Source organism: Bemisia tabaci, chromosome 5 (genome assembly GCF_918797505.1).
Source record: "Bemisia tabaci chromosome 5, PGI_BMITA_v3".
In the NCBI taxonomy this organism is placed as follows: Eukaryota; Metazoa; Arthropoda; class Insecta; order Hemiptera; family Aleyrodidae; genus Bemisia; species Bemisia tabaci.
The window spans coordinates 29,437,659-29,464,954 of record NC_092797.1 but is presented as its reverse complement, the minus strand read 5'-3'; the positions used below and the strand labels follow the sequence as shown (position 1 = coordinate 29,464,954).

The 27,296-nt window shown below is 39.5% G+C and overlaps 1 protein-coding gene across 2 annotated transcripts in view; it reads left to right on the top strand.

Annotated features, from left to right (window-relative positions):
• LOC109037881 (fringe glycosyltransferase) overlaps positions 1-27,296 on the top strand; it is an 87,986-nt gene extending 60,690 nt beyond the window's left edge. For both annotated transcript variants that reach the window (XM_072300516.1, XM_072300517.1), the window contains 6 exons: positions 2,513-2,675; positions 14,375-14,460; positions 18,785-18,855; positions 20,251-20,345; positions 21,021-21,106; positions 22,203-27,296. In XM_072300516.1, the coding sequence (XP_072156617.1) occupies positions 2,513-2,675; positions 14,375-14,460; positions 18,785-18,855; positions 20,251-20,345; positions 21,021-21,106; positions 22,203-22,257 (556 nt within the window). In that variant the 3' untranslated portion in view covers positions 22,258-27,296. The remainder of the gene's footprint in view (positions 1-2,512; positions 2,676-14,374; positions 14,461-18,784; positions 18,856-20,250; positions 20,346-21,020; positions 21,107-22,202) is intronic.

The following is a 27,296-nucleotide window of genomic DNA, read 5'->3' as shown; positions in this document are numbered from 1 at the left end:
GTGGTTTTTCGCCAGTTTGCGCATTTATGTGGTGAAATTTAGGGACTTTAAGATCAAATCTGACGATCTTCGGAACTAAATCCGGGCGTATTTCGGAATTTTTCCCCATTTTTTTTTTAAAAAAAAAAATCGGAATCTTTCTCGGAACTTTTGCCGCGAAAGTTCCGAGAAAGTTGCGAAAGTTTCGCAAATCGGAATATGTTTCCGGAAATCGGAATCATTTCGGAATCTTTTGACGAAATAAAATGGCAGCACTGGCGGCGGTCTTGCGTCTTGCGCCCGTCGCTGCGCAGACGACAGGCGCGGGGCATGCGGGATACGGGAGTACGGGACAGGACAGCCTCGCCGCCGGCCCCGGCCGGGCTCAGCAACGAGAATCCGCGAATACCAATCGTCTCGCGAGCCCGCAGTAATCTGCATTTCGCTCTAATTAACGCTTCGCTCCCCCCCCAGACCCCCCTCCCCCCGCCGCCTACAGCACTCTGCAAACTGCGGGCCTCCGCTTCGCGCCCAGACCGCGGCGGCGGCAGCAGGCGCGGACGGCGGATGGGCCACCGATCATCCCGCCCCCCGACCCCCCCCCCCCGCTTTTGCCCGCATCTTCTCAATCAGTTGATGTTACAGGCTACCAAGAGACTCCTCTTAATAATGATCATCATCAACTCGGTTGTCAAGACTGCTTCTCCCGGTGGGGTTTATACGCATCGGTTCAGGGACCTGGAAATATCAAAGGGAATGCAGGGATTTTCCCGAAAAAATTCATATTTTCATCAGCGTGATTGAATGTTTGAATTGGCAAGTTCGTGAAGAAATCTGGGAAAGCCTCACAATTGTATTCAACTTTCTAAAGGCAGAAAATTGTGTTTTCAAACCTTGAATTTTATATTTTTATGCACATGTGCATTCACACAGTTTCTTGTTGCAACATGAAACTGTGTGAATCAATTAAATAAATAGAAACCTTGTGCATGAGATTTGCGTTTTTCATAGGTCCATCAGACTCAGTTAATTTGTAAATAGTTCCATTTAGTATGCATACGTCCAATTTTTCAATTTCGTCAAAACTTTCCTACGCTTTCAACCGCAATCGTGCGCTCTTTTAGCATTGCTAGAATTTTGCATCAGATATCTCTTGCCCAAAGCCTGTAACTCCAGGCTATGTGCATACGGATCGGTCGATGTTGCAATCTAACTAGATCGTTTTCTCATGGGCTCCGGGCTCCATAAAAATGCCCATATTCCAGAGTCCATCAAATAATGGAATCAACAAGAATGTATATGTACTCCAACCGGAGCTCCATTAGAATGCCTGTATGCTAGGGCTCATCAAAAAACAGACTTGTCAGGTGTCAATATGAACCGATTCAAGTAGACATCAGCGAAGAGCAATAGAGCACAGCACAACTTACGACGTGGAAAATTCAATTATCACCAACACGATCGGTAGCCAACCCAGTGCAGCCGAGCGTGATTTTTCCCCCATAGTGCCGATATTCTACTATACTATTGCTCCAAGGAAGAACGCCGTATGAACATTCGAGGGTTGCCAAATTTCCTTCGATGAAATGTTTATTTTTGAGGAAGGTTATGAATATTTTTCCTCGAAATTTGCAGGAATTTTGGGTGAAATAACGAACAAAATCATCTTAAAAATTGGAAAGAAAATATTCACAAGTTTACCAGAAAATCCGTGTTTTATCAGAGGAAATTTGGCAATGCCAAAAAGCTCATACGGCGTTCTTCCTTAGCACGACGGTATAGGCTTCCCGAGCAGTGTATAGGCTTGGCGCGAGCGCGACTCAAAAAATATGAAAATATGAAAACATCCATGTCGAAAGCGACAAAATAGGCATGATACCGATAATGACTCCGCTGTGAAAGAGCGTGGAGAATCGTGTGCGCCCATTACCTAAACCAACAATGCGTCATAGAATTTTTATTTAATCAGCGTTCAGCGGTCGATTCATTCGAGGCATGAGGCGATTGATTATTGTCCAACAACACCAACAACCAACAATGAAGAGCCGAGTCTAATTTAGGAGAGGCTGCAAGTTTAGGTCCTCTGGCCCTGCCATTAGCTAGGCATCTTGGAGTAGCGCGAAGCTAACCCTGCGTCCACTTCTTCGTTTCTCGGACAAAAGAACGTAACTCCATTCCAAGGTTGCAAAATTGACTGAATGAACTGAGTTTCTTACAAGAGGGCATCTGTGCCGTTTCTGTGCAAATTTTTTTCTGATTTTTTCGTTATATCTGATGAAAAATCAGTGAAATTTTTAGTTAGACATTCCTAAGATTCTCCGGATTAAAATGCCATTTTGCTAGAAGAAATGTGGCAACATTGTAAATGTATTTACGTTTTTTCGTGAGGGAACTTGTCGTATCTTAAGCGCAAATATTGTAGTTACGCCTACAATAATATTATATCACTCTTTAATTGAGATACCAAATTCGTAGACGTGTGACCACTATTTGAAGACATTTTAATTAACTTTTTCTCTCTCTTTTGTTCCAGATGGTTTTGTCACTTCGACGATGACAATTACGTGAATGTACCTCGGCTGGCTACACTGCTTGCCAACTATAGTCCACAAGAAGACTGGTATCTCGGAAAACCGAGCATCCGAGCCCCTTTAGTCATTTTAAATCGGGAGGATAAGAATTTCAGCAAGAACAGGGTAAGTACTAAACATCAATAGTCTAATTCCATGTCAAATAGTCATCAATAGTCCAAATCTAGAATTCCACCGTCGATTTATTTTCTCGTAGTTCTAGTTTTCCATCAGTTGCGCGCCCGCCCGCCAGGCCTTCATAGAACTTGCATCGAGTTGCAAGTCATTCACGTCCAGTAGGTAACGGAGATGAAAATATCGGAGCTCCTCACAACTTTCCTCGCAGTCTAATTTCAGAGATGCATCCGAGTATGCGTACTGTAGAGTACCGTATAGGGAGAGTATGGACAGATCGGTTCATGGAGGGCTTAGGGCCCAAAAGTGCAGCCACCCTTCTGAGCAACTTCTAACACACAAAATTGCACTGCCAGCCTACAGATTTCAATTCTAACCAAGATGGCTAAGAATGTACATAAATGAGCGTTCTTTCGCAAAAATAAGTAAATTTATGCAAAAAGTAAGCCAAATACATGCTTTCTAAACGACGGTTCGTAACAATTGTATTTGTAAATCGCTCTGGACTTTCGAAATTCATAAGTTGGCTGCCCTTTTGGGCCCTAACTTTATTCGCGGAGACATCGGTGAAGGCCTGATGGACTTTCGGAGTTTCAGATCTGTCCATACTCTCCCTACACAGGTACTCTAGCGTACTGCAGATACAGTTTCAGCTCCCACTATTCATTCCGTTTTCCCTCCTTCGAATCCGTCTAAATTTCAAATAGCTTCTCACCATGAGCTCAGTTTGTGCCACCTCCCGAGTGATCAAATTCTCCGACTCATTTAATGTATGCAGCGGGGGAAGACTGGGAACAGCGGGCAGCCGGCTATTGGACGTCCTACAGAGGTGTGGGCTGCAGACCATGAGCAAGAGCAATCCTCCTTAAATTTTTCACTCTCCGTTGTCTGTCTCTGTCGGTGACCTGGGTGACTCGCGCCCATTGTTGCTGAATGGCACCTGAAATTCTCCCGCGGCCGCTAAATGTCGTGCTGCGGTTGATAAAACTTTAAATCCTTTTTTAAAAAGAACTATGGGAAACGTGGGGTCATACCAGCGCGAGGATACCGCTCATTTAAAAATGAAGTTACAAATTCATGCTGAGAGCGATTTATGAACTGGATGGAGAGAAGGCAAAGCTGGGTGTACTCAATAGGAGTTCGAATTTTGTGGTTCCTGTAACTCCTCTGTTGATGCTATGTAAGACGCACGCGTACACTGGAAAAAAAAAAACACATTGGATCTAGAGTCCAGACTCCTGAAAACATTGACAAGAAAAAATACTCTGATTCAATCAGATTTAAGCTTAAATCAAGAACCCAGCCTTTTAATTTGAGCGGATTTCCTTCTAATTTAAGCTTAAATCTGCTTGAATCAAGAGTATTTTTTCTTGTCAATGTTTTCAAGAGTCTGGACTCGAGATCCAGTGTGTTTTTTTTGTTTTTTTTTCCAGTGTAGAGTTACCCATTCAAAAATGAAATTCAACAAGAGGGAGACTTGAAATAAATCAAAGGAAAACTTAATTGAAGGAAGGCCTTTGGAAAGTGCGCAAAAGAGTCCATCCACAACTTTGCGGCCTCTAAGTATCCCCTCCGGACACTTTTTTCATTCAAAGTTTGCACAGCCCATGAACTTTTTCCTCCATGATTGCAAATATCTTTGCATTTTGTACCTCTGAATATTCAAGCTGAATAATGGTTAGGGATAAAACCTTGAATAGATAGTGAGTTCCAGTTTTAACCCTCTTCGTCCTGTATGTACCCGTGCGCAAATATTTGCATTGAATGACCGCTAGGGCCGAATTAGCCGGGGTGCCGGAGTGCTGCAGCATCACAGAATCTGTAGGCTGACGCCAGCCTATATATTCTGTGGCTGGTAGCACTCCGGGCCCCCGTGGGCGATTCGTTTTTATTTCAGAACTTCCAGGCCTCTTTGCAGTCTTAAAACGAATTTACAGAGACCTTAAGACTGGAATGGAGATGTTGCATGTGTGAGGAATTTGCGATTTGACAATTGATTCTTATGTAAAAGTTCGCGAGAAACACGATAGTGCCGCTGGTTTTCCCAGAAATCAACTCCCAAACTCAAAAAAAGCGCTCAAAGTTGAGGGCGTAATGGAGGGGATATCCCACGCTATCCTGACAGTCCATCTCTCCATCAAGACAAACTCTTCATGCAAAGATAGGGAGCAAATACATCAGCAGGGCTGCCGGGCTTTCAGTTTTAGGGTCCCCTAATAAAGTGGCAGCCCTGTCAATGTATTTGCTCCTTATCTTTGGATGGAGAGTTTGTCTTGATGTAGAGGTGGACTCTCAGGATAGCGTGGGATATTCCCTCCATTTTCCCTCAACTTGAGAGCTTTTTTTGAGCTTAGGAGTTGATTTTAGAGAAAACCAGTGGCACCATCGTGTTTTTCACGAACTTTTACATAAGAATCAATTGTCAAATCGTAAATTCCTCACACATGCAACATCTCCATTCTGGATGTCATAGGGCCCTTAAATTTTAGGATTTGGGGCCCCTAAAGGTCACCTCTCTGGGCCTTTGAGCGCGAATTCAGCCCAGATGACTGCCCGTATTGCATACACAGATTAATGAAGGTACAGTTTTCGCATCCCAGGTCTTAGCAACTCGATGCGCTGTGCGGCGCACATCAAATCGCTGCAGAGACGTTGCTCCGATCGGCAATGAGCGTAAGAAATCGGCAGAGGGATGATGGAAGGGAGGTCGGAGGAGTTTTAAAGGAACAGGCATCTCATCTTATTACGTACACGAACAACTCTGACATGAATGGCGGTAGGCAGTGCAACCGAGGATCGGGCTCGCCGAAGCACTTGACCACGGTCGTATGTGCAAGGCTCGGCTCCGGCCATGACATGCAGGGAGCACCGAGCAGGAGCTGGAGCGTCTACATTCTAATTACAAGCGTATCTCCCGCTTCCCTCTCTAAATCCGAGAAAAAGCGCTCGGGAAATTGGACAGCGACGAGACGCCATTATTACTTTAATTCAGTAGCCGCTCGGCAGGGAGCGCACGGCCGCCGCGGCGGCGGTGGGAGCGATAATTTCAATGTTGATATAACTTCTGGGCGTGGTCTACGCAGTCGTCGCTCCTGTGTCCAAAGTTGCTCGCGATTCGAACTTTCGCGTCGCGTAAAACGCTCCTGAAACCACCATGCAGTAACTCAATGGGTGGAATAAGCTTATCAGTGCTTCCATGCCGTGTCCGTCGAGAGTTCCGGGATTCGGAACTTTTCTCTTCCAATTTCTCCCACTCCATGACCAGGAATTTCGGGAAGTTCCGGGATTCTCTTCAGATGTTTTCAAAAGTTCCGAGAAAGTTCCGGAAAATGCTAAAGATCCTAGGTCATAACCTTCTATCCGTCAAAATTGCATCCATATCCTCCCAGAATCGCCTGAGAAATCAATGAAATACTTTTCTATCCTTGCGTTCAAGTCTCTGGAGTGCCGCCGCACCGCGCCGCGCCGTTTCCAATGTCCTAACCTTCTATCCGTCAAAATTGCATCTATATCCTCCCAGGATCGCCTGAGAAATCAATGAAATACTTTTCTATCCTTGCGTTCAAGTCTCTGGAGTGCCGCCGCACCGCGCCGCGCCATTTCCAATGGTTCGAACTTTTTCTCTCCCTCTGTTTATCTTCTTGCGGTTTTAAATATCCAAAGATCAATCGAAGATGGCAAGGTGAAAAAAACACGTGTCTGAGTCTCGTGTTTTTCGTAAGTGCCCTGACGGGAGAACGGAACTCAATGTAATTGTCTTACAAGAACATGACTGTGCGATTTCTGTCCAAACTTTCAATGATTTTCGCGCGCAATTGGAAGGAAAATCAGCAGAATTTTCTCATTTAAATGCCCTACAGTTTTTATTCATAAAATCAGGGTGTCTACAAGTCCAGAAATAGTACTGGTTTTTTAAGAGAGGTCCGGAAGTACTGAAAAAGTGCGGAAATTCCGATAAAAGGTTCGGATTTTTTTGTAAATTTTTTGTCATTTTTGTCGCAATTTCAAATTTTTGAAATTTTTCTAATTTTGTCAAATGGAGGTATTGAAAAAGTACGGACTTTTTCTATTGGGGAGATACTGAATTTCTCGAGAATGTACTGAAAAAGTACTGTAAAAGTACTTATTTTTGACCAGCCTGTTTTAGTAGACACCCTGTAAAATACATGTAATGAGTGGAAATTTTGCAACGTTGAATCGTAGTTACGTCCTTTCGTTCAGGAGGCAACGATTTGGCTCGAAGTAGCTGCCGCCGTTTACAAGCCCAACCCTGGAATAGCCTCACTCCCCTCCCTCCCTTAGGAGACCTCTCCCATCCGAAATGTTTTTATCATTTCAATCGTGCCCGTATTCATGTGTTAGAAGTCGAAGATCGAGGTAGTTACGCCGATCGGTAATGCATGTGTTCCTGGCTCGAAGCATAGATAGCCGTAGCAGGTAATCGTGGCTGCTTGGAAGGTACTTTTAATGGCACTCCGCCGTACTCAAGAAGAACGACGTATGAACCTTCAAATGTTGCCAAATATCCACAGATAAAATGCTTATTTTTAAGGAATGTCATGCATATTTTTCCATGAAATTTTTAGATATTTTAGTTTGAAGTGCGAAGAAAATTCTCTCAAAAATCTGGAGAAAAATAGTCTCAATTTTCCGAGTAAGTTTGGTTTTTATCGAAGGAAGTTTGACAACGCCTGAAGGCTCATTGGCGTTTTTCCCCGGCACGATCGCACTGCTGCTTTGCTTTGCAATGCAAACTAGGATCCGCGCGGGACACCTGAGGGTTTTCGATATCAGTGTGATCGGGGATACATGATCCACGAGGCACAACTCGGATCCACCACCGTCAATTTGTAAATGCAGATAAATTTGTAGACCGTTTTGTTGATTTGCCGGACGTTGGTAGCATTTCCTCGCAATTAGATTGCCCGTAGGACGAAATTGAAACCGATGATAGTGACATCCAACCGTATCCTTAAGTAACTTTGCCAAGTGTAAAAATGTAAGTTAGGTATCTTTTGGCTCTAGAGTGCTGATACCTGATAGTTATTGAAGATATTGATATGGAAAACATCCTTAAACAGCCTCTTGGATCCAGAATACAGACTCTTGAAAAATTGGACAGGAAAAAGTACTCTTGATTCAATCGGATTTTTGCTTGAATTAAGAGCCAATTAAGGCTCTTAACTTAAGCGGTTTTCTTTTTGATTTAAGCGAAACTCCTATTGATTTAAGGGTATTTTTTCCTGTTAAATTTTTCAAGAACCCAGACTCTGAGGAGAGTGTTTTTCCAGTGTCATTTCCTCTGCCGCGCTGGATAACGTCATTCATGTATCTTGCTTTTTAAAAAGACAATATCCTAATTAATTTCGTCGTGAAAAATGTGAGTTTTGCTGCGGATAACTGCCCACAACGTATAAAATCTTACTCTCGTCGACAAGTGCAACTGAGCCTTTCGTCCCCTTTCTCCAACCAAATGGACACATCAAAATCAAAAAGAAATATATCCATTATGATACAAGCCCTGTCATGCATGTATTCTTATGGGTCTCAGGGCTCATGCTAGAATGGATGTAGTTCCTTTCGACTTAAAAGCGTCCAATTACGGGCATGAATAAATAGAAAAAATAATATTTCGCCTCTCATGATTCATCACTCATTAACAAGTTGATCCCTAGACCGGTGCGAGGCGATCCCTATCTCTGTCGAGACCCGCGCTCGATCAAGTTTTCCGCTTGCTTCGTCCGAGTCCGTTGCAAGTGCAGCAACGACAGGCAACGACAACCAAGACGATGCCCGTTGCCGCGGGTTGACCGACTACGGTGTAGATACCAGCAGGTAGACCTCTTCTTGTAATCGTACCGTACGCCGCACAGTGGACCCATTAACACCGCGAATCAACGAATGACTTACCTATTTCCATTAGCTCTATGATTGGAGAATTTGCAAACACAACTTTTATTGCTTTATCTGAGAGTGCTTAGTGAGCTGAGTTCGCTGTATTTTTCATAATTTTTTTTCGAAATTGGAAATTGGAGAAAAATAGATGTAAAAGTGAGAAAATGTGCCGCCTTATGACGTCATCTGGCGGCATTTCCCCTTAAACACATGTGTTTTAGCAGATTAGGTTATTTTGTCATATTTTCTTAGATAATTTTCCAATTTAGAAACCAAGGATATTCTCGCACTCAGTTTTCCTGGTCATTTTAAAGATGAAATTCACAAAATTTAAGACACCTGCAAATTCTCTATTTTTATGAAAGACAGAATATTCGGAGTTTAAAATAAAGAGAGAGAGAGGGGAATTCCTTTGAGTTCCTAGCTGGGAGTACCGGGGTGGTGGGCAATAGGTCAAAATGTCCAAAATAAAATGTCCAAAAGTCAGAATGTCCAAACCCTGAATGCCCAAAAATCTGAAAAGGCCAAATATCAGTAATGTCCACCAGATAAATAAGTCCAAAAGTAGGCGAATGTCCAAATTAATGGAAAGAGTAAATATATACTGACTGATTTCAGACGTCTTCGTCAGAATCAGTGTCAGCAGCACAAGTCGATCGCTCTAAGCAACGTCAATGTACAGGGTTATCCAAAAGTCACCTACCACCCCTGTATCTTTTTTCCTAATTGAGATAGAAGTTTGAAACTTTGGCAATGTTCCTCGGTCATAAGTAGCAACTTTTTGGTCCAAAAAATCCAATGACAACTCAACCTATGCCTAATCTCACATTTGGACATTTGCCTACTTTTGGACTTATTTGTCTGCTGGACATTACTAATATTTGGCCTTTTTAAATTTTTGGGCATTCAGGGGTTGGACATTTTGACTTTTGGACATTTTGTTTTGGACATTTTGACCTATCACCGGGTGGTGGGTATTGGTGTCGCAGGATAATAGTAAAAGCGGACACATTATCAAGCGCCGAGGCACATAGAAAGCATTGTATAGTTATAAGATTGAAAATCGCACAGAAAGTATCGTATAGTTATAAGATTGAAAATCGCACATTTTCCCCCCTTTTTGACGAAATTTTTTTTCAATTATATGCCATCCAAAATCTGGAGCAAAATTCCACTAAATATGTGGTGTAAAGAAAAAGTGTAGTAAAAAAATTACATGCTGAAGTAAGACTTAAAGTGGTCGATCTGATTTTATTTTCAATTCATAGCCTGGATAAAAAATGGTGTCATTCATTTCCCGAAAATTTACAAAAAATAAATAAAACAGTTAGCACTTTATCATACATGTGGCATGCCTTTTACTATTATTGCCATCATCCTTTCTAAACTTTTTAGTGGCTTACAAAAATTATTCGGAGAATAATATAAGGAACCGTCGCTTCCATAAAGCTCAAAGTAGATTTCAAGTCCAACTTTCTTTTCTGATCTTCGAGGACGATATTGTATCGTAATCGGGATCAAAATCATCGTTACAAAAAAAGTAACATCATGAATACGATCATAAGAGCAGGTTGAACTTGGGATTTTCTCTGAGCATTAAAGCAATTAGGTATTATTCCTCCGCGCGACACTTTTTTGGTCGTTTTCGTCCATTAGAAATATTTCAGATGCTTCTATTTTAAGGAGGAATTAATTTTTGAGCATTCATTTTTAGAACCTAACCAAAGTCATAAACCAGGTTAACGATACTAGGATTGCAAAATGTGCTCTCCGTATAATCGCAGAGACATCGGAATCTAGAACCTGTGCGTCGAGGCATGGCTGCACGGCCCATCTAATTAGAATAAAGGGCAAAGAGAAAAAAGTGGGAAAAAATACTATTATACCCGAGAGCAATTTTTACAACCGGCGGTCCAGCTTTTCCTGTCCAAGCCAACCGGCGACGAGCTCATTTTAATTGGCTCAAATTCTTCGACCGGTTTCTTATTTTTCTTAAATTAATCTAAACCGGAGCGCGCGCGCACACGCGCAACTGCGGATGACTCGCGGCTCAACTTTGCTTAGTCGCGTCGAATTCATCTGATTTCCACCCAAAACTGCTCTTGATCGATGGCGAGCGCACTCAAGTTTATGTACAAACAGGGTTGCCAATTTTTAAAAATTTTCACAAGTGCTCCGTGTACGTATGAAAAAAAGTCTCCTAGGACCTGAGTCCAGACTCTTAAAAAATTTGACAAGATAAAATACTCTTGATTTGATCGGATTTTTGCTTGCATCGAAAGGAAATCCGGTTAAGTTAAGAGGCGTGGTTCTCGATTCAAGCAAAAATCCGATTATATCGAATCGATTGACTGAATGAATCTGGATGAAGAAAAATGCCCTTCCTTAGTCGAAATGTTTGTCGATGATGATATAATTGATCAGCATCATTCTCGGTCGCAAAGTACTCATCCTTTTTCTGTCCAAACATTTCTGCGCCCCTCTCCGCCCAGGTTAGAAATATTTGACTACTGACCCTCCCTACACCAATAAAAAATTTCTGGCTGGGTCCCTGGACGAAACTCACAAGAATGGTATGATCCTAGCGAGGAATGTTGAATGTTGTCCAAGGCGCAATGTTTGTTTTCCCCCGGGTGCCTTTGTCCACATTGAAATAGCGCGGCGAGTCCCATGCAATTGGACCGCGTTAAGCAGAAAGGAACCAAGCCACATCAGCTATTGCCAAATTTAACCGGGCAATTTAATTTTTTACACAAAAACAGTCGTGCGGATTTTTGTGCAAATTTCAGTGAATTTTCAACATAGTGCGAGGCAAATCCCTCAAAATATTCAAAGGAATCCGCACAAAGTTCTCTTGTAAAAAATGAAATCTCCCGGTTAAATTCGACAATGGCTGATGTGGCTTGGTTCCTTTCTGCCCGACGCGGTCCAATTTCATTAACGCGGAGTCGCCCTCGAAAGAGCGTATTTACCTTTCATTTAGCTCGGGAGTGGCAGTGGTGAAGGTAGTCTGCCGTGCTAAGGAAGAGCGCCGTATGAACATTCGAGAGTTGCCAAATTTCCTTCGGTAAAACATGTATTTTTGACGAAATTTATGCACATTTTTCTTTGAAATTTTCAGATATTTTAGAGTATATTGCGTACAAAATTGTCTGAAAATGTTGGAAAAAATTTCTTCAAAATTTTCCCTGTAAATTCGGTTTTTAATGAATGAAACTTGGCAACGCCTGAAGGCTCATACGGCGTTTTTCCTTAGCACGGCAGTAGTGGTCGAGGCTCGGGCGTAACCTCATCAGGATCGCCCGGCTCGGGTGCCGCGCGGCGCGGCGTCGGGTGCCCACTGCCCCCGCTACGCCCCGGGTCACGGGTCACGGCGGGGCCGACCCACCCTCGTGCCGCGCGCCACGGCCGCCGAGACGTGATGGTCCGCGCACCTCAACAACAGCGGCAACAGCACCCACCGACCAACTCTTAATTAACCCGACCCGGGGCTCAGACGTGTCTCCCCTCAATTTATCACCTCCCGGGGGTTTTGTCTAACCCCCCCCCCCCCCCCCTCCGCCCCGCCGCTCTTGGCTCGGTTACGCTCCCGACGTGAAAGACGGTGGCTCATATCGAGGACTGTCGCTCTTCAGTCTCGGAGCTTTGATCCGGCCTCGCCCACGGTGCAGCCTCCAGCGGGCCGATTATTGAAACTAATAGGCAAAGCGATAGACAAAGAAGACATGGGGAGTATGGAGCGATCCTATTGGTTGACTTGATTGCTTCCTGTAGACTAAGGAAGAAAATGATGGACTAACTGTCGGGTCTTTGGTGGGTTGCCGTTAGTTAGTCCATTACCTACCTCCTATGTCCATTGCCACCGCCCGCTTTCACCAATAGAATCCCTCCACATCCCTTTTGTCGTCTTTGTCTATAGTTTTGTCTATCAGTTTCAATGATCGGCCCGCTGGAGCTCGACTCGTCTGACATTTCGAGAGTGGAAATGCGAAACTTGCTACGCGCCATCGGGTGTTGCAAAGGTTGTGAATGGTCTTCCTCAATGTAGAGGAGCCTGAACCTCTTTGCTTCACGGACTTTACATGGGGACATTTTTTCAAATGCTCTTAATTTCGTGACAAAATTTTCATTCTCAGGCCACTAAATTTCCGACGCGGAGGAAACTTGGACCGCTAATCTCACTAACGAGACAGAGTGATATTCAAGCACTGTAAATTTCTGAATACACGGAGGTAGCCTCCATTTTTCTTGAAGACCCAACGGTTTTCCATCTCGAAGGGATCTTTCCGGGATATTCGCCCATTTCCCCTGTGGAGTCTTTCCCTGCTATCGCCAAAACAAGGGTCATCGATAACATTTACCAGGAACACTTACATGCCTGAACGCAATTTCTGAAGTCACGGAGAGAGCCCCCGTTCCTCGAGGATTCAACAGTTTTCCATCTTGGAGGGATCTTCCCGGGAAAACCGTCCATTCCCCTATGGAGCTTTTCCCTGATATCGCCAAAACAAGGGGCATGGATAACATCTATCAGGAACACTCAAATGCCCAAATGCAGAAGCTGTATGATGTTTTCTCCTCTGTCGAGAAAGAGGTTTTGCTCCAATGTATACTGAACGTACAGGTCGGTTAAGGCTGAGGATGTTAACGCACCGCATGGCTCACGGGAACACTGCCATGGCAGATTTCTGGACGGAAGCGATTCTCCTGGCAGCGGTGCATCGCGGTGCATTGAGTTTAGGGTGCACCCAATTATTGGGATCGTTTGCTTGCGATTAGCGATGCATTATGCAAAATGGGACACCGGTGCAGCCGCGGCCATCGTCTCCGAATGCATCATTTTGACCCACTAGCGTCGTTTTGTATCGGACTCTTATCAGTCAATTAGCGGCAGGAGTTTTCACATTCGCGTCCTGCCTAACAATGAGACGAGTAGCGCTCCGCGCTAACGAACTGCAGCTCCGCTTTTTTCACCGCAACACTAACTCTGGTCCGTGGATAGGTCAGCCCAAGTCCCGGATCCAGAATTCATCTGCATCAGAATAGAAAGGGAGGTGGAAAATAGTTGAGCGCTAATGAAAGCGCCTCAACTCCCATCCTCGTCCTTTCTCATCGACACTATTTTTTGAGAAACACCTAACAGAGGGCGCACCTCTCCAAAGGCGAATATCGAAAGTTGGCAGCATTGTTTTTCCTTCATTTAAATGTATACATAATTATCGATTCTTGGTGAGGCAGCTTGCATCACCTTTTATATAACCTCCTCCTATATAATATACACTCCTATATTGGACTGAGTTAAGCAGAAAGGAACCAACCGACATTTTGGAAAAAATTGAGTTATGAGTGGTTTTGAACTCAACCACTGCTCCAGTATCTATCACCAAAAATTCAAAGTTTTTGTCGGAGGAAGTTTTGCAGAAATTGAACTTGAAGTTTATCTTTTACATTGAGTCTTATGTAGGAGCCAAGCTTTTAAACCTCTTTTTCTCGGTTCGATCCTGATGTGGCTTGGTTCCTTTCTGTTTAACTCCGTATAACCTCACCTAATAGTGAGAAACCCCTAACAAAGGTCACAGGCACACTTCTCTAGTGGCGATTCTTGGCAACACTATTTTTCCTTCATGTAAATGTATGCAAAATAATCGATTCTTGGCGAGGTAGATTTCCTCACCTAATATCGATATTTTTACTGGATGTAAATGGGGAAAAACAGTGTTGCCAACCTGAAACAGCGCCCTTTCTTTCAGGTTCGTTTTTAAATTATTATATGAGAAATTCAATTTTTGTTGCAGCAAAATGTCACATTCTGGTTTGCGACCGGTGGTGCTGGATTTTGTTTGAGTAGAGCTTTAGCCCTGAAAATGAAACCTATCGCAGGGTAAGTACCTCAGTAGATCTCTCTTTTTACATTTTCACATCGTTGATGATTTTTATGACTTCTCAAGAGAGATAATTTTCTCGTTAAATCTTTTAATGGAATTTTTGAAATTGAAAAACATCACTCGATGATCATTTTAGGTGCAATAATGTTGCAGGTTTAAGATGGGGTGGTTAAAGTGATGTCATGCTTACTTTCGCTTCTACTGCTATTTGTATAGCACATAAAGATGAATCAGATTCAGCGTTTGGAAATTAGTTTTGCAAGAGAGCGTTTTCACTAATGAGGAATGAATTGATTTTTCCACTTGAAATTTTCTTATCCGTACATGCGAAATATCCTGAAACTCAGAGGGATATTGTTTAGAACCGAAGAAGAGGTTATTTTAGAGGAAAGGGGAAAGTTGACTTGACTTCATTTTCCACTAGGGAGACTTTTTATTCAACAGCTAATTGAAAGAAATTCACACCCAGACTACACAGTTTTTTCCCTCCGGTGATTCTTGAAGGTTGCCTTTTTCCTTTTTTTTTTCAGCCATAAATTGGTATTAGCCCTATACTACAATGACTAAGGCATCCACCCTCTTTTTGTGCACGTCACTTAATTTAAGGATTATAGTTGAAGAGATATTTATATCCTTTCATCGAGATATTTTTTTTTTAGTCGGGTTGTCCAGAAATCCACTACCTGAGCCCCCAGTGCGACAAGGTGGATTTGCTCAGCAGTCCAATGCTCGCCCTAATTGACAGTTCCTATCAAATTGTATCATTAACTTTCTGTCTCTCTCTCTCCCTCCCTCCCTCCTCCCTTTTTTTCTTTTATAAACAATTGTAGGGAAGAATTTACTTCGGTATTTTAACGAAGCTCCCCCTCCTCTCATCGTAGCACTTGCCGATCTGAGGGTGTCTCGCTCCCACACCTGTCCGAGCGCGGCGTGTCGCGTCGCTCCTTGCTCGTCTCTCGAGGTATTTTCGCCTCCCCTTAGTTTCCGATCGATTTGTTAATTTTACGAAATCTCAACTATTTTATAACTCCATCTCCCGCGTGGGAAAATCCTTAATTATTCCTCCTAATTTGGTCAAGTCGAGGCCGGTTAATTCAGTCCCCTTCCCCCTCTTCAGCCAAGCTTACAGGCTTACACACCTCGGAGGTATTCCTTTTTCTGTGTTTTCTTTCAAATTCTAGCTGTCGTCATCTCCGTGTATTTTGGCCTCTTTGTTCCTCCGTATAATTGGCGTCCTCTTAGGGGTGAGGGTCGATGGAATTATCGCTGATTATCGTTGGCTAATTGGCCGATAATTGTTGGTTGCAATTCTGGTTAAAAAGGAAAGAAAAAGAAGGCGAGAAGAAATGTATTCTTTTAAACATTTCTATAATTAAAAATGTTTCATCTAAACTGGACGCATCGCACAACAACTTATGAGAAAACGTACGCTCCTGAAACTTTTCCAAAATATATTAAATTGCTATTAAAAATTTATGAAAAGAAAATTCGATAAATAATTTAATATGTTCGTCTTACTCGTAATTCATTCTTACTTCAATTTTTCAAAATTTTCAGTTATTTTATTATTCATTCTATTTTTAATTTTTTTCCGTCAATACACTTTCTCCATCGATTTTTTCTCATTATTTTTGCTATGCCACCAAAACTTCCGAGGCAGTCAGATTAACGTGTTTCTATTCAACTGAAATTTCCCCCAAGTTTTTTTCTAGTCCATTGAAACAAATTTAAAGGATAGAAAATACAGAGCCATAGAACTTTGATCAAAGGTGGTCTATTTTCAGTCGGAACTCGATTGCGTTAAGCAACTCAAACAGCTAACAAGTCCAGCGGGTCGATTGTTGAATCGTTATCGAATGCTTCTGATCGATAAATCCCTATCTTAACAATGCTATATATATCGATCAAGGTCATTCGATAACGATTTAACAATCAAGGAGCTGACCATTTTTTAGAAGTCCTCATAATTGTTTTGATAGAAAGAAAACGTAGATTGGAAGGCTCACAATATAAACAGGAGCAAAATGCCAAAATGAGGAAAATAAATGCATTTTCGTCGAATATCAGATTCTTCGTCTCTGAAACCCAATCCCTGAGTTGGAAACTATCGGGAACGATCAAACGGAATTATTTCCAATTTTCAATGTTTGCAACCTGGAAGCGACCTTATAATTTGCACATGTGTAAATATCTTCCAACTTTTTTCTACAAGAAAGGATGTTTGATTCAATGTAAAACCAAAAAAAATATCGTGCCAATCAAGTAGCGATTGAGTAGCGATTTCTGCATGAGCATCTACAACTCCTCTCTGGGTTTCTTGTGGTGTCGATGCGTTTTGATTCTAGATGCGGCCGGCTAATGTCCCCTTCCCCCTCTCCCTCGGGCCACTCTCAGTGTCTCAGTTAATTAACAATTTCAAATTTATGGGATTAATTAACTGTGACTTGGAACTGGGTCTATGAAAGACATAAGACTGGAGACCGACCGAAGACGCATCTTTAACGAGATTCTCGCATAAGCCTTTTATCTTTAAGTCGCTGAATACCCAGTTGAGAACGGGCTCTATCAGAGTGAATAATCCTATCGAGATTTGAATAAGAGAAATCAGATTCCGATCGGCTGCTTCTGCTGGACCCGAGTGTTGAAAGTCGAACTAATGTAATGTATCGGAATATAGATGTTGGAACCAGAAGAACTCGTATCTTGATTGCAGGTTTCCAAGTTTTCGTTCTTTCTGTTTCCCCATTTTCTCTTAATTTTGGTGCGGTGAAGAACTGGGCAGAATGATTGAAACCCTCAGATTCCTTTCCCTGATCTTAGAAGCAATAAATACTTTTCGCAGTTTTCAAGGTCTGTGGTAAAAGACATATAGAAAAGAATTTCAGGAGTGTATATGATGATTCGAATCAAGGCTGTATTCTCGGTACAAATCCTCACACTAAAGGTGTTTTTTGATAGTACAAAATGAAGAATCTTGAATTGTATTTAGTATCTCATTTTGTTTCTGAAAACAATTTTTTGGATACCAATTCAAAGATTTGATAAAAAGCCGTGTTGCCTTTGAAAGTAAGAACGTTTGACAAGGCTCCTCCCTTTATCAGGGCCGGATTTACCAAATTGCCGCCCATGGGCCGTCTGTATTTTGCCGCCTCCATCTCATTCGTTTTGAAACGTCAATAAAAACCGTCAAGTGAACGTGCCGGAAGGAGAGGGATGCTTAAGACGCGTCTACTCGTGTTTGATACATTTTTTGCGGAAGCCCTGTCTACACTACTAGCAAAAATTCATGGAACTTGGCGCGAGAGTTAAGTTTTGTAAACCTATCTCTGTGTGGACAATGCCCTCCATTAATAAGAAATGAACGAAAAAATCATTAAAGAACAATCATAAATGTGGTTCAATAATTTTAACCTCCACCGCCGCGCCGTGCTGATCGCACTTTGTTTGGCGTAATGCGTGAAGTATTCCTACACTCTTGTAGGCGCTATGCCTTTCATGCCGACCACTGCTGAACGCACTGTGTTTGACGCAATGCGTGAAGTATTCATGCAGTCTTGTAGGCGCTATGTGTTACACGGCCACCGCTGCTGACCGCACTATGGTTGACGCTATGCGTGAAGTATTCATGCATTCTTGTAGGCGCTAATATGTGTTACATGCCGACCGCCGCGCCGAGGGCCTCTCCTTTTCATCTCAAGTCCTCGTCATCATTGCTCTCCGCGCCGCGCCGCTCCAGGCCAAATTGCGTGTTTGGTTTCTCTCTCAACTAAGACTAATGAAAGGGCAGCCAACCTTCTGACACAAAAATGTCACTGACAATTTCAGATTCTGATGTCAGACCAAAACGGCCAAGAATGTTCATAAACGAGCGTTCTGGCAAAATCGCGCGTTTGGTTTCTCTCATATAACTCGACTAATTAAAGGTGCTGTCTTTTGTATCACCGCAAAACGACAAAATTAGAAATTACGATACTCACAGGAAATGCAAGATTTTGTCGCCTTTTCCCGTTTGCAATTTTATTTTTATACCTATAAATTTAAAAAAACGCAAAATTTGCCGCCATGGGCCGCGGCCCATGTGGCCACCCCCTTAATCCGGCCTTGCCCTTTATATTCCAATCGCAAAGGGGGAGAAAAATAAATAATTAGAAGTAACTGAGAAAATTAATGGGGTAAGTATTAAAAATTAGTGCTGGTACATACCTAGCCTCATTTGTAAACTTCCGAGGGACACCTCCAACATCAAGATCTCATTTCATTTTGTCAGTGTCCATCAGCTAATTGATTTAATTGACACAATACTATTTACATGTGTTTCAGGAGTGGCAAATTCATAAGCATTGGCGAGAGGATCCGGCTTCCTGACGATGTGACAATGGGATACATTATCGGTAATATTTCAATCAAAAAATTATTCCGAATGAAGTGGAGAAAAGCAAAGTTTTTGTTTCTTTCCTCCTGCAAAATTACATAGTATAAGTTCTTGTGCTCAATTCATCCTTGATATGCTTAAAAATGAAGACATCATTGGAAAGATCACTTTTGTGAACTCTTATCAACATCATAACTTTAAAAATCCTCATGAGCAATAGTTGAAAAAATTACTCTTACCTGTATGAGTTCAACTTCGTTGGAACTTTTTATGTTGAATGCAGTTTGTTCCGTGTTTTTTAGCCTATTTTAATCACATAGTTGACAAGAAACAAGGTGGAGAGATGGTGCTGGGTCTACACCATTTCACAGGGAAAACAAAGCCAAGAAGTTTCAAAAATTATAATTAGAGTCAAAATTACATTTTTTGAGCTCAAATACGAACCAGTACGAAACTGAGGGGGGAGAGTGTTCAGCTCAGGCAGTTTGCAAGTTGGAGTCACGCCGAGAGATCTATACCGGTATGGGCCTTATTAGACCTCATCAGCAGATCACATTTGACTCTAATTATAATTTTTGGAACTTCTTGGCTTTGTTTTCCCCGCGAAATGGTGTGGACCCAGCACAATTTCTCCACCTCGCCACATACAGTTTGGGCCACTTCTTGGTGTTTTTTTTCTTCTTCTTTTTTTTCAGTCGACAAGAAATATGGCTTGCTCTGAAATTAGACCAAATGAAAAAACAAAAGAAAGCATTGCTATATCCAAGCTGCATGTTCATTAATGTATCGAAGGGTGTGAGCAGTTCAGTAAAACCTAAATAGGTACTTGGTACCTGGGAAAACATTAGATTTTCTCAAAATATATAAGAGATTATGAAATAAATTATTAACTAATAAAATGTAAAAATCACATCCATACTATCATTACTTCTGCTTTCTTTGGCAGTGGGTGAAATGAGTCATAGTACCCACAGAATTTTTTGCCATTGAAATCTGTTTTTTGTTTTTGTTTTTTTACATCAAATTCATTCGACAGTCATAGAAAAAACCAAAGGAGAATCCAGATTTGTCCAACCACTCTATTCAAAAAACATTTTGATCAATTTGGTACCATTTGTATTGCATTTCTTTAAAAATCTATATTCATATTATTTGATCATGTTCTACAATTGCTTTGCTTCTTGTAGCTCAATTTTCTAAGACTGGCAAACATGAAACTCAATGAACTTAACCAAAAGTGTCTATATTTGAATGACATCTACATTGTCAGACGGTAAACAGCAACAGCACTCTTATAGCAATTTTAATGTTCGTCTTATTATTTTGAAAAGATGCAGGTCCATTTTTCCATTAAATACATTTGTGCTTTTTATGTATTTAATCTCAATTTTATTCTTCACCCCTTCTGTTACAGAGCACATGTTGGGTAAATCGTTAACTATGGTTGATGAGTTTCATTCACATCTAGAGCCCATGAAATTTTTAGGACAAGACACCTTCCAAGACCAGGTGAGCATCTTATTCATTCCTTCAGTCATTCGTTCATGCATTTGTGCATTCATTTGCTTAGTGATTTTTGCAGGGTTCAGGGACCGGGTATGTTGACTCACAGTGTATCACAGGCCACTTTAGAGTTCAAACATCCCTTTATGAATAATTTGAAATTGAGCACAATAAAATCAAACCTTGACATATTCATTTTGATTTTAGAAATGTGTTTTGAACTTTTGGACATTGTCATTTTAGAAACTTGTTTTGGACTAATAGACATTGTCAGAGCAAAAAGCTGACTCACTGTAAGGATTGAATATCACAAATCACATGGCTGCTAAAACAAAAGTCAGCACAGCAAATATTATGAGCACTGTGCAGCCAATACATTTTCAAAACACTATCAAGTAAAGTAGAATGCATTGATGAAAAAAGCAGGACTCATTGGAAGCAATATATCAATTATATCATAGTAATGTAAAATTGTTAAAGCATCACAAATTATGGAAACGAGTTAAATGAAAAACTAAAGGTTCAATCTGAAAGGAACATAGTAACCTGCCTTTTTTCTAACATGGACTTTACTTCTGTTTCAATACATTTTCTCTTTCTCCAAAAATATGCCAAACGAGATTTTGAATTTTTGGTGTATTTTACTGACATCCTAAACATTTTACATATCTTTTTTTCCAGATAACTTTTAGCTATTCACAGTATGGCAAAGATGATTGGAATGTTGTTAAAATTGATGGCTTTGCCCCAAGGATAGACCGTACCAGGTACAGTCTCTATTTTTATTGTTTACCTAAGTTTTGTTGTATTTTCATATCTCAGCTTGGCCTGCTCTATCTTCTTAGCCCATCTGTACATTGTTACCAAAGTGTGATGATCTATGTTTAAAATCGAGAAAAGTATGGTAGACTTTTGTTATACTTTTTTCTCCTCGAAAAAAGTTGATGGATGGTGCCAAAAATTTAGGTGATCAGGGGAGCCATTTGATGTAAAAATATTTTTCCAAAGTTTTTTTAAAATTCCTTCTTACAAACTTAAAACATTTTTAAAACTCATTATTTCCACAAAAAAAAAAGAAGAAGAAGAAGAAGAAGAAGAAGAAAAACAAAAAAAAAACCCAATAATATCTGTCTTGTAGCCTTTATTAATTTTAATATCAAAGCTGCCAGAAAAGATTATTTAGATACAGAATCCTGTCCTCAGTGAAAAAACTACACAGATCGCCCCTACCTGATGTTTTGGTTTGTTTTCTCCATGTTTGTAATGCAATCTAAAGCCGTGATTTCATCTAGTTATTGGGTTTGCAAGTGGAATACGCTCTTGCGAATTCAAAACAGTTTTTAGAGTTGATTCATGGTGGTTGTGTTTGGTTTTAGCCTAAGATTCTCAAAGCCAGGTGACCTCGACAACTAATCTAGAGAAGATCAAGTAGAAAAAAGAACGCAAGGGGCTGGCCAGCTCATATTGATTAAATTCCTTTTTTTAAATAGCTAAGATGTTTTAGTCAATAGATATCAAGTCAAGAGTCAGGAGTTGTTGTTGTTGTAAAAGCGAAAAAATTATCAATATTTCCTGATACTTATTTAGTTTATGAGTTTCATTCTCTACTTTTCTCTTTCCTAAAGAAAAATATTTTTGCGGCAAATATATTCTTAATTTTCAGCTAACTTTTTTACTCTCCTGGAAACTTGAAGTGTGTTGAATGATCATTTTATATTCAGCCTGTGATTTTTATTCTGTTTCAAAAAGTGAGAAATATCTGAGAGGAGGTTTTTGTTTTATTTTTTGCTGCTTTGCTAGTTCATTTCTACTTGTACATTGTACTGCAGCTAAGAGTAATTGTGATTTTTTCTTTAATTTCAGGTTCTTGTCATTGCACTGCTATCTATTTCCATATTTCACATTTTGTCCAAGGTGACTTTTGATGAAGAAATGAGTTATCCCTAGGACATGTCAGTTGATACAGCTCTAGTCATTCAGAAGAATTCATGGATGAAGTCTTTCCTCCTTCTCATGATGTTATCGATATGCATACTTCAACGAGATGAAGTAAAAGATGTAGGATGTCAAATAATTTCTTTTGATCATTCTTGTCAAAGAATAATAATGTGTGAACTATTTTATTAGCATGATGACAGAACCTCAGGTAACTGATGAGGAAGTAGAGAGTTAATTTTGTTTTTTAAACATAACCTTTGAAGTTGCCCAAAGGTTTCTCCATTTGCATTGACAACAGTGCTCATTAACATTGAATTGTTAAAACAAAGTTACTGGTGCCTTTAGATAGGACTAATTTCCGATGTTCTACATCTTAACTTGTCTGCTTTAAGAGTTCAGTTTTGCAGCCTAGGGAAAGTTCAATTGAGGAGGGTTCCGGAAGGAGGGCCCATAATGGTCTGTACTGATATTGTCAAGCAGTGGCTAACTAACTGGACAAACGGCAACGTAGCTGAGACCCTTGCAATTTATTTATCTTGATCAGACAGATCATTGAAACAAACTAGTCCATGTTTTATGGGCTCCTCTTGTGGAAATCCTCACCAATTAGAAAAGTTTAAAAATCCAGAAGAACTGATATTTTCTTAGTTTTGTATTCTTAGGCTAGCAATGCTGTTCCAATGGGTGGTATTCATATCACTTAAAATGATCATGATTGTAATTTTTGGGGGAAATTTAGCCAAAATTAAGCGTCCAAAAACTGGAGCACAGTTAAAAAAAAAAATACATGTACTTTGTTTCAAATGCTCACAGTAATTATGTTTCTGATTTCTTATTATCAATCGATTTGATTTTCTCATAATTACATCAAAATTGTTCTCGACAGTCACTTTTGTAAATATTATTATTATGAAAGAGAATGTGAATGAAATTGATCCTTGTTTGAAAGAAATACTCTTTGACAGACTCCCGAGGACAAATTAAGAAGTTGGTTTTTAATGCCTTCACATTTTCTAATTAGCTGTTCATTATCTCATTTTGGCGGGTTTCCCCTAGTATCAATCTTGCTTAATCTCTTACTACTTATGCAAGAATAACTTTTCCAATATTTAAACATTGCAAAAATTAGTAAAGACTCAGGATCCATGAAATACTCTAATTTGTGTTGCAATTTTTAGGAATTTTGTTGAGTTTTTCATCCATTGTGGATTTTATGAAATAATTTGTAGTATGTATATGCGTAATTATAAGGAAATTTTAAATATTTACCATATGAAGTGTCCTATACGTCATTTTGCACCCTTACAATCCTCAAAGTGTCAAGTATTTAATTTATCCTGTTTTGATCGAAGAAAATGTTGCACAAGTTTAATTATTAATGAAATTATAAGGTAATACATCAGATTAGTGAGTTGCAATAAAAATATTTATGATGCCACATATCCATGTAGGTACTATCTCATTCTTTATTTAGTGAAAAATTGTATTTTTGAAAGGTGAATTTTTATCCTTTTGCTTTGTTTGGTCCTCCATATTTTCCTTGGTTGAAGAACCTTTCACTTTAATTTGTTACTTGTCTCTAGATTGAGATTTCATTTTAATGCTCAGCAACATAATATGTGGCCTTTTTTCTCTTGTTCTCCTTCTTATGTTAAGCTCGAGGAAAAAACATGTATATCCTTCCTGAAACTCTTTTGCTTCGAATTTGCCTTTGTGTTGACTCAGAAGCATTTGATCATTATGAAATTAGTAAGGGTGCCAAATTCCTTATTGACACTTCGTATGTTTGTTTTTTCTTCATTAATATTATTTTGGCTGTGATAGTGTAAGTTTTTAGAGGGCTAACATGTAAAATTTCTCCTTTTATAATAGCTGACTACACTCCCATTATCTTCATAGTAAATCATTTTCTCTAATATAATTGATGATCAACCCAAACTCTTGCTCGTATCATTTGTAGTTGTATATTTTGTAATTCTGGAAGCAACACCTTCCTATTCCTCTTGTCAACTGATGTCAATTTTATGCTGTTTAGGAATGATTTCCAATTTTCTCAGTGTTAGTTTAGGATGCAGTTGAATAAATTAATTTCTAATTTATTCTGAAGTGCGAAACTCAAGTCATGTTCAAGAATTCTCTGATGCAAAGATTTTTAGGATTTATTTTATTTTCCAGAAATTACTCTGTATTCTTAAGCTTTCATTAGTTCTAATGAAGGGAAAGTTCTGGGATACCGCCTGTTGTACTAATTTAACTGTAAATTTGTGCGGTTATAAAGCTAACAATGCAGCGCCTCATATCCTTTGTACTCACATTTATATGCTTACAAAGTCCATGCTGCTTAAATAATAACGAAAATTGTAAGATTATTATTGATTCTATAATTGTGACAATGTAATAACAGAAGAACAGTAAGTATTATCGAACCATTTCAATTTAATGAAACAAGCATCTAAGTAACATCTGTCGAAGGCACCCAATTAAAGGTGCAAATGTTGTAGCTGTGTCAAGCAACAGTGAGCTTGTTCAAGAGATCAGAATATTTTTCTTTAGTCTTTTTGCATCAGAGTTTTCTCTGAAACATGCTCAACCAAAATGATCAAGGAAACCCTCAAGTTTGCTATCAAATTATATGTATAAAACACTGAAATGTTCTAAATCGATCTTTTTCTTTTTTTAAGTTTTAAAGTATTTGTATTTCTATTGACTAAAATGGACTTTAATTAGGTGCATTCTGTTTCAAAAAATTAACCTCAAAGATTTTCCAGGAACATCAGAGATAGATAATTTGAGGCACTGGCTGCGAAAAGGGCACTTCTTGATGGCGGTCTCTCAGAATCTCTGTTTCTAATTAATACCATGGAGAAAAGTTGAATGGACGATTTTTCCAGAATTCTTTTCCTAGAAAATTGTAGAATCATAAGGAGTATTCAGTAAAATTTTTAATGAAATGGATGCATTCCTTTTCCTTACAATGAATTAAATATTAGAGGTGACTCTGAAACACTGCAACCGAGAAGTGTACTTTTCGCATCCAGTGCTTTATTTAATATAGACTGTAAAATTGGACCTGAAACAAATTCTACTGAAAGTTTTCTTATGGCATTCAGGGCTTTAAGACTGACTGTGCCATCTCATTTGTTTACATTTGTCTGTAGTACCTTTCATTCCTCTACTCTTTCGTTGTATTTTCATATTTTTACTATTCATACTTGACTATATATCTTATCATCTCATGACTGAAACATTAGTGCCTTAATTAATGTATCAGGTTCGGTCCTCAGCAGTTGATCATAAAAAAGCTTTCTAAGAATATGTGTTACAAATTATTTACATTCAGATTTTAATTGATGTTTTTATGATTTGTTATTTTTCAAATTATTTTAATATTTTTTTGATTTACTTGAAATTACTAAGAAATGAATTTTTATTTTGAGGACATCCCCAATTTATTGTGAAGGTATTTTAAGGTTTTCGTTCATCAAGTCATGGGTTAATGCAGAAATATGTTCAGTATAACAATGCTGTCAATGAGATCCTTCCGCTAGGTATGTTATTCGGCCTCCTACGGTGAAGTGGTTGTAGCGCTAGCTCTATGATCTGGAGGTCCTGGGTTCGATTCCCGGCCAGGCGACCCGAGTTTGATGGTCTCAAACAATGGTTGCCTGAGACTGGTTGTAGGGGCCGAGGGGGGGCGGGAATGAAGCGCAAGGATTAGCTCTCGTGGGTTATTTGAAGTGGTAGTAAAAAAAAGAAAAAAAACCTAAATTATTACAGTGGCATCTGTTTTTTTTTTTTCTTTATCCAGATCACTTGTCCTTATCCATTGCTTTTGTCAAATTCTTGCTGTCTAATATACATGTAAGCAATGGGCATTCATGCTCGTGTGTATCATTCATAATGGACAACCAGATGGGGGTAAATGTTAAGCATCGCAGTGAATGTTTGCTCACTAAAACGGATTGCAGTGATCACATCAATTTTTTCTAATTCCTTCAATTCATAAATTAGAAATAAGCGTCTTCTGTAATCATCAATTCAAACTGTAACTTTTAACACCAATTATCCGATTACAAGTTGGTACTAAATATGTAAAACATGTTCAACACTTTATAGTGTGAAATTTTGACAAGGAAACATGTGTTCTAATGCTTTAAACTTTTACTTTCTCCAGTGATCCACTAGAGGGAAAAGGTAAATTCACTTCGTGTTAGTGATTCTGTTTGGTTTTTCTTTAAATTTACAAATCAAACAAAACAAATTGAATGTAAAACAACAAAAGCCAACATGAACAAATTTCTCAATTTTACTTATCCTTTACCAAACTAAAATTCTCTATTTTCATAGTTTTAAAAATTTCAATACTTTTTAGCAACGTCGAAATTTATGTATACAAATGAAAATAGTAGGAGAGAATCATCTAGAATATTGAAGTGAATATCTTTTATCCCACATAGTTAAAGAAATATTTACCCTCATTTACCCCTTTCATTTTTCATCTTGTAAACTGTCACTTATTTTCGACTTTGACCACTGAATTCTTAAAGTCAAGTCCCTCATGTTCCCTTACGACCTCCCTAGCAGATAAAATTTGAAATTTTTGAGAGAGATCGCTTTATTAGTATGAATTACCTTTCTAGATTTTACAAGTTTTCCTGTAGAAGTCTAAATCAAAGTGCTTTACACACCCTTTCTTAAAATTGATTATTCCCTCTTAATAAAGGAGTGATGGTGGAAGTAAATGATCTATGGTTTTAAAAAATGATATAGTCAGGCATTGTTTGTCATTATTTTCAATTTGCTCACAATTTTTAGCATAGGTGCAGTTGTTTTAACATCATCAGTATTTTATTTTAATTGGTCCAAGTGCTATGTCACAGGTTTTATGTTCTTGTACATTTATTGCCCTCTTCTACTTTAAGTGTAAGTCAGTTTTTTTATATTTATATTGTTTTGTAATTAATATTTTCTTGTGTCAATTTTGTTGCAATTTTATCATAAAGTTGATTTGAATTCGTA